The sequence below is a fragment of the Leptopilina boulardi genome, unplaced genomic scaffold (assembly GCF_019393585.1).
Source record: "Leptopilina boulardi isolate dan_hultmark-lab unplaced genomic scaffold, ZJU_Lbou_2.1 LbouV2_248, whole genome shotgun sequence".
NCBI lineage: Eukaryota > Metazoa > Arthropoda > Insecta > Hymenoptera > Figitidae > Leptopilina > Leptopilina boulardi.
Genome location: NW_026137805.1, coordinates 2,980,453 through 2,993,919, shown reverse-complemented (window position 1 = coordinate 2,993,919; position 13,467 = coordinate 2,980,453). Strand labels below are relative to the sequence as shown.

Below are 13,467 nucleotides of genomic sequence, written 5' to 3'. Positions count from 1 at the left end.
ATTATATATATATATATATATATATATATATATATATATATATATATATATATATATATATATCTCGAGATAAATACATTAGTTTCAGAAAATGAAAAACTTTTTGCATTAAACTTGGAATAATTTTAATTATTAAATTTATCATATATATAGCAGGTACAATAATTTATCAAAGTTTATTGTTCCCGCACAGTTTCTTCTTTGCTTGAAAAGTTGCCCTTTTTCATTCTTGATCGTGGTTATAACTACAGAAACCAAGTTTCTCAATAAACTTTACTGCAAAATCTGCCAATGGGTTTTGTCGGCTCGAAATGTTCCTCAGGACTTTCACAAAAGCAAAGTATGAGAATACGATCCAAATTTACGTTTCGTTTTTCAATTCAAACTACATGAGCTCCCAAGTTTTCTTTTTATCGAGAATTATTTATGTAGACTGATTCTCGTGAAATCAATATACTGATTTTAAATTATGAGCACTAATATATTTTTTCTTATTGTTGACATTTTTTGTAGAAATTATTTTAAGTCATTTTGCACTTTAGGATTAAATTTTTTTTAATTTTAATGGAAAAATCCTATTTTTTCCATTGCATGTGAAAAATATCACTAAAATATAATTTCCTATCGAAAAAATAACATTTCTTTATTATGACAAAATTGTGTAATTATTATTCTCAGGAGGAAGTGAATAAAGACATTAAATTTATTTTCAGAGGCAAGACTGAAAACTGGCAAGACGTAAGAAAAATAGAAACTCGCAAACTACTCAACGAAGAAAGAGATAAGAATCGTGGAACATAATCTGGAAGACTTGTGCAGAAAAGGTAAGCTAAAATTCTCAATCTACTTGGCTTTGCTTTTCAAGGAATAAAAATGCTTTTCACTTTTTATGCGCACAAGACGTTGAAAGTGAACAAAAAAAATATCATATACATGTATAAAATTTATTAGAATCGGCAAAATAAAAACAGCATAATCTACATTATTCTTTCAAATTACAACATAAACGGTTTCTTTAAAATTTTTTCCATTCAATAAAACTTTTGCTCAAAATTATTTTCCAAAAAAATCGTTTCTTCTTTTTCTATAAAAGAATGGGATCGTTCACAAACTACGTCACACTTCAAGGGGTGGGGTCAAGCAATTTGTGACGACATGTTGAAAAATGGCGCTAAAGTATGTAATAATGTGTGACGTGAGGGAGGGGGGATTCAAAAATGGAATAAAATAGCGTGACGTAGTTTGTGAACGACCCCAATAACGCATTTAAAAAATTTTTCAAAATATATTATTTTCTAAAAGGTATATAATAATTAATATATATGTGTAACGTCCGATGACAAAGACACGATGAGCTAATTGCATAAAGTGCGGAACATTTTAATTGTAACACGGTCCATTAGATTCAGAATTTATGCACCGGAAGCTGCGCTATTCTGGTCGAATTTCACTGAAAGTAATTTTCATTCCGATGAGATGTGTATTTTGAATTTAAACACTCCATTTGACTGTCCTATAATTAACTATATTTAACGTTAACAATTTCAAAGAAATCTCTTTATAAAATGGAATTGAAATAAAAGGAATAAATTTTAATGAAATCTTTCTTCTTTTTATTAGAAAATTCAAAATAAATTTCGATCTTTTTGTTCGCCCACTTCTTATTCGAGAGAGAGATTTTACCTTTTCTTTTATTTTCATCCTTTCAACTTCATTTCTTGCAATCTATAAATTATATGTTCATCGAGCGAATCAGGAAAAACGGTTGAGACATTTGAGAAATGTTCTGTTTCATTTTTAATTTTATAGTTTTTGATAAAAATTGAAATTGAAACTCTAACAACAAGAAAATTCTTTTCTCTCTGAATATGTATTTTATTTATTCCTTGTATATTCCCTTGTAGAAAAAATTCGTGGCGCTAGCTAGCACTGCTAGATTACATAAAACATGGAGTCTAGTTTCTACCAGGGTTGTTAATTTATTTTTCATTACTTTTGTTAATTAAGTGAAAATTCAACGATAAACAACATTAAATTATTAATAATAATTATTATTTCAATTATATTGTCTAATATTTACAAAAAAAAAGAAAAGAAAAAAGAAAGAAAAACTCGTAATTCGTTGTTTAATTTGAATTTGAAAAGATGCCAGTGAAGCCTGTTGCTCCATTTTCCCCCCAAGGTTGCCAGCTTTATATATATAAAATATCAAATTCTGACCTTGACACCTGTCGACTTTCTGGGTGTCAGTACAGTATAACTTTCATTTTTTCTGAAATTGTAACAAAAAAATTTTTTTTAAAATTATCACTCGGTAAACTTTATAAGTATAATATATATAATGATAGTTACTTGAACTGTTGTTACTTTCTGTAATTGAACTTGAAACTTTACTGAGTTCATTGGTTAGCCTGTTGCTCGCATTCCACCAATGCAATTGGTCGTTCCATTCTCCCTGAGGGAGGTGTAGAAAACGAGATCCTAACGAAATGTCTGTTCGCATAAGGAATTTTTACTCGAAAAAGCATTGCTTTTGATTATACTTGTTACTTGTCATTCGATAGTTTATATTATTTATATTAATTTTTCTATTATAATATTTCATTTATATTATTGTACTTATTATATTTTTATTTTATTAGTACAATGTAAATTTATTTTTATTATATTAATGCATATTTATTTCATATTTATTCATTAATAATAATTATTATTACTTTTATAGTAATTTTCAATATTATTAAATATTTTCAAGTTGATAAATAATTTTTATAAATGAAAAATAAAAAAAATGATTTCAAATTAGGACGCGCTATTGTAGTAGCGAATGGGTAATTTTACTTATGCATGCGCAATTGCGTTTGGGGAGCAGACGTACTTATTGTTAGTTTATGCTAACAAAAAAGTTGTTTTGAAAAATTGAAAAGACATAATTAAACAGAACAAAAATATAATAAATTATAGACCTTCTTTATCAACAATAGTGAATAATTTTCATTCTAAATATTAAAAATAAAATATTTTTCAAATCAATTTTAATCGTTATTTTTGCTTGTCTATGATTATTTTCTTCTCATGTTTATAGCATTTTTAACATTATTTTTTTTTATTATAATCAAATGTAGAAAAACTCTAAAAGTCGTAATGGTAGATTTGTTTTTCAGTGTGTGTACTTTTATCCCTGCACACCCCGCGGATCAATACTCACCTGCTCGGAGCATTTACGTAGATAGTCTCATTTTCTCAATGTAGATACTCGATTTAAGTATATGTACACTTTTCTGACAAATATTCAATATTATCTGATTGTTTTAAAATTTATTATACTATTAACTTTTGGAGAATTGTAATTAAATGAAAGTTATGCATAAGAAATAATCAAATTTCTTCTGTTTACTGAAATTTATATTTTTGCGTTCTTTGAATAAATAACAACTTAAATTATTTCATACTTTCAAAAATCTATTTAAAATTAAAACGGAAGTTTTATTAATATAATTTGAAAAAATTTTAATATTAGTTTTAAACTAAACAAAACATTGATTTTAAAATATAAAAAGTTGTTTTTTTTCAATAAATATTTCTAAAGTCATAAAATTCTCTCGGGAAATCTTTTATAACAAAATCAACCCCGCAACAAAATCTAAAAAAAAACTTAACTTTTTTTGTATTATCAGAATTTTTCTCTAAGGAAATTTGTACTTCTGGAAGGTGTATTTTTATATGATATAAATAATATTATATTTATAAAAAAGAAGAAAATTGTCTGCATAAAATTCATTATTCAGAAATATTTTTTCTTAAAAAAAATATTTTTACCCAGGCATATAGCTTTCCTGTAAAAGTTCTTGAATAAGAAAAATGTTCTCTATAAAAGTTGTATGGGAATTTGTTCTTTTACAGCTTTCAGCGGTAAATTTGTTTTCTGCAGTCACAAAGAAAAATATTCTTTTTCTTTCTTTCGTAGGAAAATTCAAATATTTTCTTTCTATAAATAAGAGAATTTAATAAATTAAAAAAAATAATTACAGTTACTTTGGAAATAAGTAAAGTGAAAATATTAATTAGGTACACTACATACAGTAAGGGGGAAGTGAGCTTTATGGAAAATCCAAGATTACTTCCGCTTTCTAGTAAATCAGCGTCTTCATTATTGTTCAGATAATTATACTTTAATTCCAAATATTATTAATATTTAAATAAAATAGTGAAATAGTGAAAAAAATTCAATGTTAGTGAAAACAATTTTAATTTCACTAAAAAAAAATCCTCTTATCTTGAAATGATGGAAAAATGTAAATAACGGTTGAATATCAAAAAAGTTTCCCGCGGATATTATTTAATCTTTCTTATGATCTTGGTGGAATGTTAAAAAGCAAGCTTGCTTTAAGTAGAGTATATTTCGGTTCTTTTGTCTTGTACGCAAGCCTGTGCATATATTCATTCGGAGGGGACTCTCGTATTTGATGAAACGCGTTGGTTACTCTCTCGTCAAGAGTTTAGGTCAAGGATAAAACAAAAAAAGGCCGTTTTAACGTAATAAAGTGAAAGACGCAGAAAAAGTGTTGCATGTATACCTATATGAAGAGAAAAGGAAGAGCTATCTTCTTGCGCATTACCTTTTTTTAATACAGAAAAGTGCACTCTAAAACTTTTTAATCCTTGACATATAAATGCCGAGTAAATCTTTTCAGATGGTAATTAATATTATAATGTTAGTTTTCAAAAACATAAAATCAAATAAAAGTCGTTTTATTACTTTGGAATTATTTTTTTAAAAAAAAACTATTCTTCCCCATAAGAAAAATTTCAAATTTTTCTCTTAACGAATTTTGATGAGTTTTTTTTTATAGTAATATTGACGACGAAAGAATCAAATCGATTAAAAATTTGTTCCCTCTTTCTTTCAAGCTCCAAACTCAGGAAATATAATTCGAACCGAAAACCAATATTTGCTTTTTATTTTTTTTTATTTTTTTCTCTTTCCTATTTTCTATCTCAACGCTGCATGGCACTCGAAATATTCTGGGTCACTTAAAATCTCCTTTCACTCACACACACACACGTCATAAAGAATCAAAAAATTTTGTCGAAAAAGTAAAAACAGAAAAATCTTCCGAAAAGGTTACAACTGAAATATTGAAAAAAAGGATAAAGAAAACTTTTTTTCTGTATTGAATATATATATATATAAATGTTTAGATTCGTAACAAAAGCGTCTGAAATTCATTGGGGTTAATTGACTTTAAATTTCAAAAGAGCCTGTGTCCATGTCGCTTTTAATAAATCACTATGTCGATGCGCCCCCCACTATAACACAAAACCCACCCTAATATCGTGTATATGACATTGAGAACTTTATACACTAGAGACTTTCAAAATGTAAGCTGACATTTAATATTAAAAACCTCGTTCCTTTGTATGTTGAATATAATATTTACACAGCATGAACTGTAAAGTTGAATCTTTTTTTTTTTGCTAGTCCCTCTTGGTTTCTCAATCATGTCTAAATAAATTATACCCCACAATCACTTGTTTCCTCCACGTTCCATTTTACTGTCTACTTCTCGATTGATTTTATAAAAATTAATATTTAATAACGGAACAAAATTAATAATAATATGAATAGTTTATTTCTAAATAAAATATGAATAAAAACATTTGTAGAAATATATAAAGATAAAATAATAATAATGAAGATAAATTCCTTGCACATAAACTATTTTATCGTTAGATGTAAATGTTTTATTGTTCAAGAGCTACAATTCACTTGGTTTCGTTTATATGTGGTAATAAAATATACATCACAACTAATGACAGCTTTATACATTGTACCTAAAATTTCCATACAATTTTGTGGTTTATAAATTTTATACATAATTTTATCGAATCATTAATTTAATAATTTGGTATAACAAAATTTTATTAATCTATTTTCAAGCTACTTTGTTTGAAACTTTTAACAGAAACCTCATTTTTTTAATAGAATTTAAAAATTTCAATTTAGTTTTCATTTTTAAATTTTTATTTCCCAATAAATTTTTCCCTCGACTAAACTTATATATTCACGTCGATTGATCTCGTTTTGTTCTTTATTCAACTGTCACGAGTGAACTCGAGAATTCCAATTATGAAACAGTGAGACGATCGATTAATGTGGGTAAGGGGAAATAGACGGGATTTCTGATTCGGTCACATAAGGTGTTTTTTTAAGTGAAAAATAATAATCCAACCAAATGGAAATTGTCAAGTGTTTCTAAAATTCAATTTCACTAGAGTTTATCAATATATTGTTCAATATATACATACAATGTAAAGTTTTAACCTCGTTTATGATAATAATAAAACTACCTGTTGGAAAGAAGGTGATATAAATTATTTTATCGCGAATAATTGTTCAAATTAGTAAAAAATAAAAGAATTACTTCGAATGACAAAAAGAATTTTATAATTGATGATTTTATTAATTTTGATTTCGAATTACATACCCGTAAAAATTGGTAAACATGACTTTTTATTTGCATTATTTATTTAATGTCTTTTCAATGTTTCAAAACACCCCTTTCTTAATCTTCTTTGATTTGTCTTTGTTTTTTAAAACACTTTTTAATTCAATATGAACAAACATAATAGTGTAATTTTTTTTTTATTATTGAATAATTTATCGCAGGAAAGATAAGCGATTTTAGGTTACTCTATCGGAATTTGTTGCAAACCTAACATTATTAGGCGCGGCAAAAATTTAAACTGTAAATTTATTTGATTTTTTCACATAATTATATTCGTGTATTTTTAGACACATACACACAAAATTATTATTAATGCAAAAAGTTGAAACTATCAAGGCAAAATAACTATTGCAGTGAATAAAGAAACAATGCATAATTTCAACTTCTTATCACGTAATTTACTATTGAAAAAGAGTATATATCTATTGAAAGTTAGTTTTAACATTGATATTTCATATTTAATAACGATTCTCGTCTTGCGTACTTTTGTCACGTTCGTGTTTATATATATATATAAAAAAAAACACTTCCTTTCTGGCGATCACGAACTAAAGAATCGAAAATTTTGGAACTGTACACACGATTCGAAAAGAGAGAAATAAAAACTCATTGAAAATTACTTTTGATATCAAACTGTGCGAAAATTAATGTCACATAATCGATTTTCCATTCAGCCGTCTATTCTCTCTCTGTCGTTGAATTTTTCTCTTTTTTTATTTTTATCCCGTTTGTATGAGACTTGAATAATTTCTCTTCCACCAAGTGTCGTAACGCTTATACGCAAAGAGTTATTACATCTGCTTTCTTTTCATCTTCTTTCCTTTATTTTCTTTCTCAATTTTTTATTTATAGAATTAATATATATATATATATATATACAGTTGCAATGAAACGCAAAAGTTTCTTTTCTTTTTTTTTAATATTCTATAAATTTCAACTAAATTCATGAAATAAATATAATCTATTTGTAGAAAATCTATTGTATAATTATAATGAAATTGGTAAATGGAAAAAATCTGTTTTCTATCAATATTTCACGAGGATTACAACTTATCCTCTTTCTATTTTTTCCTTCTTTCAAGGGAAATTCCCCACACAATTGTCTGAAATCCCCTGAAATCCGTTTATTTGACAATTTGTTCTTTCTCGAAGGATGAAAAGGGGGAAGTGTGTCGGATCTTTTCTTTTAGAAATCGGATTAATTTTTTTCCATTCTTGATATAAGATTAGAACATAAATAATAAGTTTTGTAAATAAATATGAAATTGGTTTTATGATATTATAGTTATAATTTTATAGATATTAAATTACCTGCACCAAAATTGTGGTTACCCCTTGGACGGGAAGTATAATTATCTTTTCGAAATGATAATTATTGTATTTTTTCCCGAAAACAAAATAGTTTTAATATTTTTTTAGGTTTAAAATTGCCGGTGCAAGTTTTAAAAGAAAAAAGGATGTTGTATTCTTGTTCGGACGGTTGTGAACATAATGTTGAACATTATAGTGGAGAAGATAGATATGTTGGTACATAATTGACAAGTGACTTGACAATTTGCATTATTCCCATATACCTGAACGATATATCAAGAAAGTGTCAGGACAGAGTCGTTATCTAATGTGACAATCAGTGCATTGTTATGTACTCTATTTCTCGATTCAGGAAACTTGGTCACGAAACCGCAGCTTTCTACATAATACATGAATCATATGTACCTTTATGTGTCTTGTAAACACAAAGTGTAAAGAGATAGTAAAATTTTTATTGTTTGATTTTGTAGCTGTTATCATCATCATCATCATCATCATCATCATCATCATCCAAGTGAAAAACAACTAGAATTGTTGTTTTCCTAAAGAAATAGGGAGAGGTAAAGTTAGTTCAAAACAAGTTATATGCTTTCCTAGGAATTCATGTTGTCAAGAGAGACAGAGAATACAAAATACTTGTACAACATGAAAGCGTCATTCCTCAAGTCTCGCGGCTATTCATAGAGACGCCAAGTTTCTACAACTATGTATTAACTAATAATTTTAGCGCCATTTCTATTCTACTTTTAAAATCGCGTACTTATATTCCCTTGAATGACTCTCCATATCTAACTTTATAATTATGTAATATTCTAAAGACTTTTACTTGTCTTAAAATTAAACCTCTTATATACTTTACTATAAGTTTCTTTGCCACTAAAACAATTACAAATTATCTACAAATAAACAATTTTTAATTTTGTATTTTCTCCAAAATAACTTCTTCTTGTTGATCCATTATCAATTTATTAAAATAATTTTTTTAGTAGATATAGTTATTTTTTTAAATCAATATATAATTTTCAAAAATTTTAAATAATAAGAAAACAATTTATTATTTTGACTGTCAAATTGGAACAGAAAATATGAAAGAATTTTTCTTACATCTTTCCTTTCAAAATATATATATACAATATAGTATATTATTTATCTCCTCCATAATAATTATAAATATCTGAATTAATGTCAAACGACATTTTAAAATCGTCCAAGGACTCGCGAAACAATTTTATAATTACCTTGAAACGTGTTTAAACGTGAATTAAAAAATAATCCACATTTATTTATAATTATTTCATGACGTTTTTTAGCTAGCACATTAAAAAAATTCTATTAATTGCAAACGAAATAAATTGTTTATAAAAATTGATGAAAATTATTTTTTTTTTCATTAATATTATTTAAAAATTGAAAAAAAATAAATTATTTTACTCTTGGCAACAAAAATGTATAAATTAAATAATTTTTAGAGTTATAAATTAAAAATAGGTTTACTTAAAAACGCAAATTAAAAAAAATTTAAACTCATTCAAACATTAAAAGTACTTACATTCCTCACATAAAATTTCCATTAACATTTGTGCATTGATATATACATATATACAATATTTACAGACATATAGATATTATATTATTATATTATGGATCATAGGTGACTCAACAGGTAGCTCTCTGAAGCTCTAACCCTTGTCGACTCTTCTCTCTTTTCCCTCTATATACATACATATATAACCCTCACACGTATATTTCAAACATATGCACGTTTATTTACAACGATCAAAAAAGATAAAATACTTGAAATCAATTTTTTACTTTGGTAGATCCCTGTCTCTTTTCTTTAAAAACATTTTCTTCAATGAAATGAGAATTCCTACAACATTTTTCTATTTAAATTTAGCGCACCTTTGTTAATGTTTTCTTTTCATAATGACAGAAATACAGAAGAAAAGAAGTATTGTTTCTGTTGTGTGTTATTTTTTATTTTATTTCTGATTTATGATTACTACACTGAAAAAAGGGTTTGGTATTGACAAGCAAACGTTTGGTTGGTATTTAAGCAACCAAAATTTTTTTGTTGAATCAACAAAATTTTAATTGTCTCAACCAAAATTAGAAAAAAACTATTTTTGTTGTTGTTGTTGATTCAAGAAAAAAATGTTGGTTGTCAATACCAAACCTTTTTTTCAGTGTATATATATCATCAGTTTATGATTTTGTCAATCAATTATGATTTGTGTATTGCGAATATGAAAATGACATTTAGAATTTGGAAAGAGAAAAAGATGATTCGCAGGATACTTAAATTCGCGTTAGATCGCATCTGCTGGTTGTAAATGAAATATATATAGTATTTTAATTTGATTGATGAAAGTTTGAAGCACATACATATATGCACAAAACTCACAGACTAATAATATACTTTCAAGAGAGGAATTTAAATTTGGAAATTTTTTGTAAATGTCAATTTATTTATTTTTTGCAAAAGGTTTATTGTAAAATATTTACCAAGTGTGTAGAATCTATCAAAAGATAATAATTATAAAATATCAAGTTATATTTTTAATTGTCGAGGACTTGAGAAATCAAGAGAACTTTCGAGGTTATAAAAAAATTATTATCGACCTCAACAGAAAATTTCTACTTGAACTCTAAATATCTTGTTTACTTTTTACGAAGAATCTATTTTTTCCTATGTCACCAATTTCTGATAAATTCTCCAAAGTACTTGAAACTTTAAAATCTTGAATTGACACTTTATGGTGAAAAATGTAGTCACCACTTTGTGGATGAAAGACTTTATTATTATTATTTTGAGGAAGAAGTTGATTTTGTTGTGAAAAGGCACTATGCGATGAAGAAAAGGGGAAATTTCGAGTGGGTATTTGGTATTGGTCTTTTCGAATGATGTATGTCTCGTCGGAATTCTTACTTGTGATAGAATCAAGATCACAATCGACAATATTGGTACAAGTAGTAGTGATCGTCTTCTCGTCTTCTATTTTTATTGAGCTAGTGATTTCATTGTCAATGAACATCTTATCTACTAAAGTACCACTGAAAGGCTGGCAATCCCTTAGAATTTTTCTTTCAATACTCCTTTCCCTAGAGGAATCGATTGACGCTCCTGAGTCTATGGTTGGCTTTAAAATTCCCCTCACTTGATTGATAAGTTTTTTAATATAGCCAAAAGTTGAAATATCGTTCACCTCTTTAGTGATTACTTGAGCCACTTTCAATATTTCCAAAGCTTCAGTAAATTGACCAAGTTTTAAAAGTGATTGTCCACACAATAGCTTAGCATAACCCAACCATTTTTTTGAATTTACCCTATTTGATATTTTTTCACATTCAATGGAAAATTCTAATGCCAGTGTGAATCTTTTACATTCAAAATGACATCGACCTATTTCGTGCAATAACCATGCCTTTGGCAGTAAATTGTCGTTCACTTCCGGCAACAGAAATTGCCAAGCGCGAGACAAAGCATCATAGTGATGAAAGCTCACGTGTACAACGCCCAAAATCACTAGAGAATTGATAAACAATGCTATATTGCCGGATGCTCTTGAAGCATTGATCATTTGTGAGACGTTGTTTACAGCGTGATCGTGTCTTCGATTAGAGATGTGAATTAGTGCCAAACAACGATAAGCCTCAATGAGATATTGATGTGGTGCATTTAATCCCGATGCGAGGAAAATAATATCCTTCGCTGTCTTTAAAGTTGACTCGAAATCGCCAATATTGAAATATGACTTGAGACTAGCTAAACTGGAATCAGCCTGATTTTTTAGTTGTTGATGCATCATTTGAGTACGTGACAATCTCTGTGCTATTTCATTGGACATTGACAATTTTCTGCTATTTTTTCTTTCATCAAAATACCTGAGGGGAAGATAAACAGAATTTGAATTCAAAGATAATAACTTTATTGCATATTCGTTTTGTTTTGAAAAATAAGAAAAATTCTGTGCATACTGGAGAATTTGGGGAAAGTCACGAGATGGATCAGTCGATTGTTTGAGAATATTCTCAACCTTTGGGGCAGTAGACTTTAAGGTCGCGGACAATTTTACCCCGTTTTGCACTGCCATGGGCAAAAGCTTCCGTAAAGCCGAGGACGGATTAGCCGCTGTCAAGCTTATGGCTGACGTTGTTCTCCTCTTGGTAGGAACACTATGACTGCTATATATATCCCCTGCTTTGTGATATAGGTCCAAAGCCGTCTCGTAATCTTCTCTATAAATGTATATATACCGAGTACAATACAGGCAAAATTGGAAATAATAAAATGCACCTTACATATAAAATATAGCCATCAAATTTGGCACATATAGTCGTTAAAACTTTATATTCTCCAACGGTCATATTTACAGATTCAATTTCCGGTCTTCAACCATTTAGAAATAACAACAATTTTAATCATTTTTTTATTTCAACAAATTTTCTTTAATCAATAGAGAACATTTTTTACAACTATTTTTTTAGTCTATAATTTATGACGCTTTATGAAATACTCTTATATAAGATTTGCATGACCAACTGTGAAACTTTTGTGAAGAAATGCGAGAAAACGTCATTTTTACTCCTGTGTTTATATATACAGGAAATTCAGAAAAATTCTTTACGATTTTTTTTGGCATAAACTCACCGCAATAATTTTCATAAGTTTGTATTTTTATTTACAACTGTGAAATATAATCGTGAAAATGGTGGCTTAAATCCACAAGGGTATTATTTAATATAAATACACAATTTCTCGCGCATTGCAACTTTTTTTTCTTTTTTTTTAATAACTTAGGAATTTCATTTCACGGTTATAAATCAAATTTTTATGTTTATTATTATTTAAAATTTCTTTTCTCCCTAACAAAATGAAATATTTTTAACAAAATGCAAAAGTAAATTATTTTTAAAGTTAAAAATAATTTTGATGTGTTAATAATAATTATTATTTGTATTAAAAATTGAACAAATATGAAAATTAAAATTTAATTTAATTTAATTTAATAAAAAACAATGAGTTTAACCTTAAATAATGGTGTTCAGCTTCTCGTTGCAACAAATTTGCATCGTTGCCGTGCGAATTTTTTCTCTGCTTCATAGAAGCACGTTTTTCGACTTTTTCGGTAACAGACATTCTATCTTTATTTTCATCTTCAAATTCGTGTTTAAAGTCATTTAAAATTATCGCTTCTGTTAACATTGTCAATAAATATTATCATAACCCTTTATTCTTGATTTAATCCGCACTATTTCATATGTGTTTTTCTATTATTTTTACCTTCTATCATTTAAATTTTAATAATTTCACTTTACAATTCCTATACAAATATGAGATGAAAAAGATTTTTTTATTCCATTGTACAAGCATATCATGTAAAAAACTTTATTTGGAATTTCTCCTCAAAAAAATTATTCGATTTCTAAATTTCAAAGTGTCACTTCTCTAATGATTAAATTGTTCAATCAATTGTTATTATAGAATTTTCGTTTAAAATTTTTTTTATTTAATATAATTTTGTATTTTATTTATTTTTTTTTAATTCAATTAAATTAAAAAATATTATTAATTAAATACGAACAATAAGAATGTTCATACATATATGCATATTCTTATAATTTTATGTATCGCAACCTAATATAA

At 27.0% G+C, this 13,467-nt stretch overlaps 3 protein-coding genes across 5 annotated transcripts in view; 1 reads left to right on the top strand and 2 right to left on the bottom strand.

The window, feature by feature from the left end:
* LOC127280606 (uncharacterized) overlaps positions 1 to 13,467 on the bottom strand; it is a 263,749-nt gene that overhangs the window by 141,600 nt on the left and 108,682 nt on the right. The window lies entirely within an intron of this gene.
* LOC127280622 (uncharacterized) overlaps positions 1 to 13,467 on the top strand; it is a 51,596-nt gene that overhangs the window by 30,926 nt on the left and 7,203 nt on the right. The window contains exon 3 of the mRNA XM_051303756.1: positions 714 to 824. The gene's annotated coding sequence lies outside the window, so the exon portion shown is untranslated. The remainder of the gene's footprint in view (positions 1 to 713; positions 825 to 13,467) is intronic.
* LOC127280616 (uncharacterized) lies at positions 10,335 to 13,249 on the bottom strand. Its single transcript, XM_051303746.1, has 3 exons — positions 12,851 to 13,249; positions 11,799 to 12,059; positions 10,335 to 11,705 (listed from the first exon to the last, which is right to left on the bottom strand). The coding sequence occupies exons 1-3, from the start codon at positions 13,024 to 13,026 to the stop codon at positions 10,469 to 10,471; spliced, it is 1,674 nt and encodes a 557-aa protein (XP_051159703.1). The 5' UTR covers positions 13,027 to 13,249; the 3' UTR covers positions 10,335 to 10,468.

Bases quoted from the DNA above. Each gene is read 5' to 3' on its own strand.
- LOC127280616 (XM_051303746.1), bottom strand. From the start codon at position 13,026: ATGTTAACAGAAGCGATAATTTTAAATGACTTTAAACACGAATTTGAA. The intron at 12,060-12,850 runs GTTAAACTCATT...ATACATTTATAG, and splicing joins GCTGAACACCATTATTTAAG to AGAAGATTACGAGACGGCTT. The intron at 11,706-11,798 runs GTATGCACAGAA...TCTTCCCCTCAG, and splicing joins GACTTTCCCCAAATTCTCCA to GTATTTTGATGAAAGAAAAA.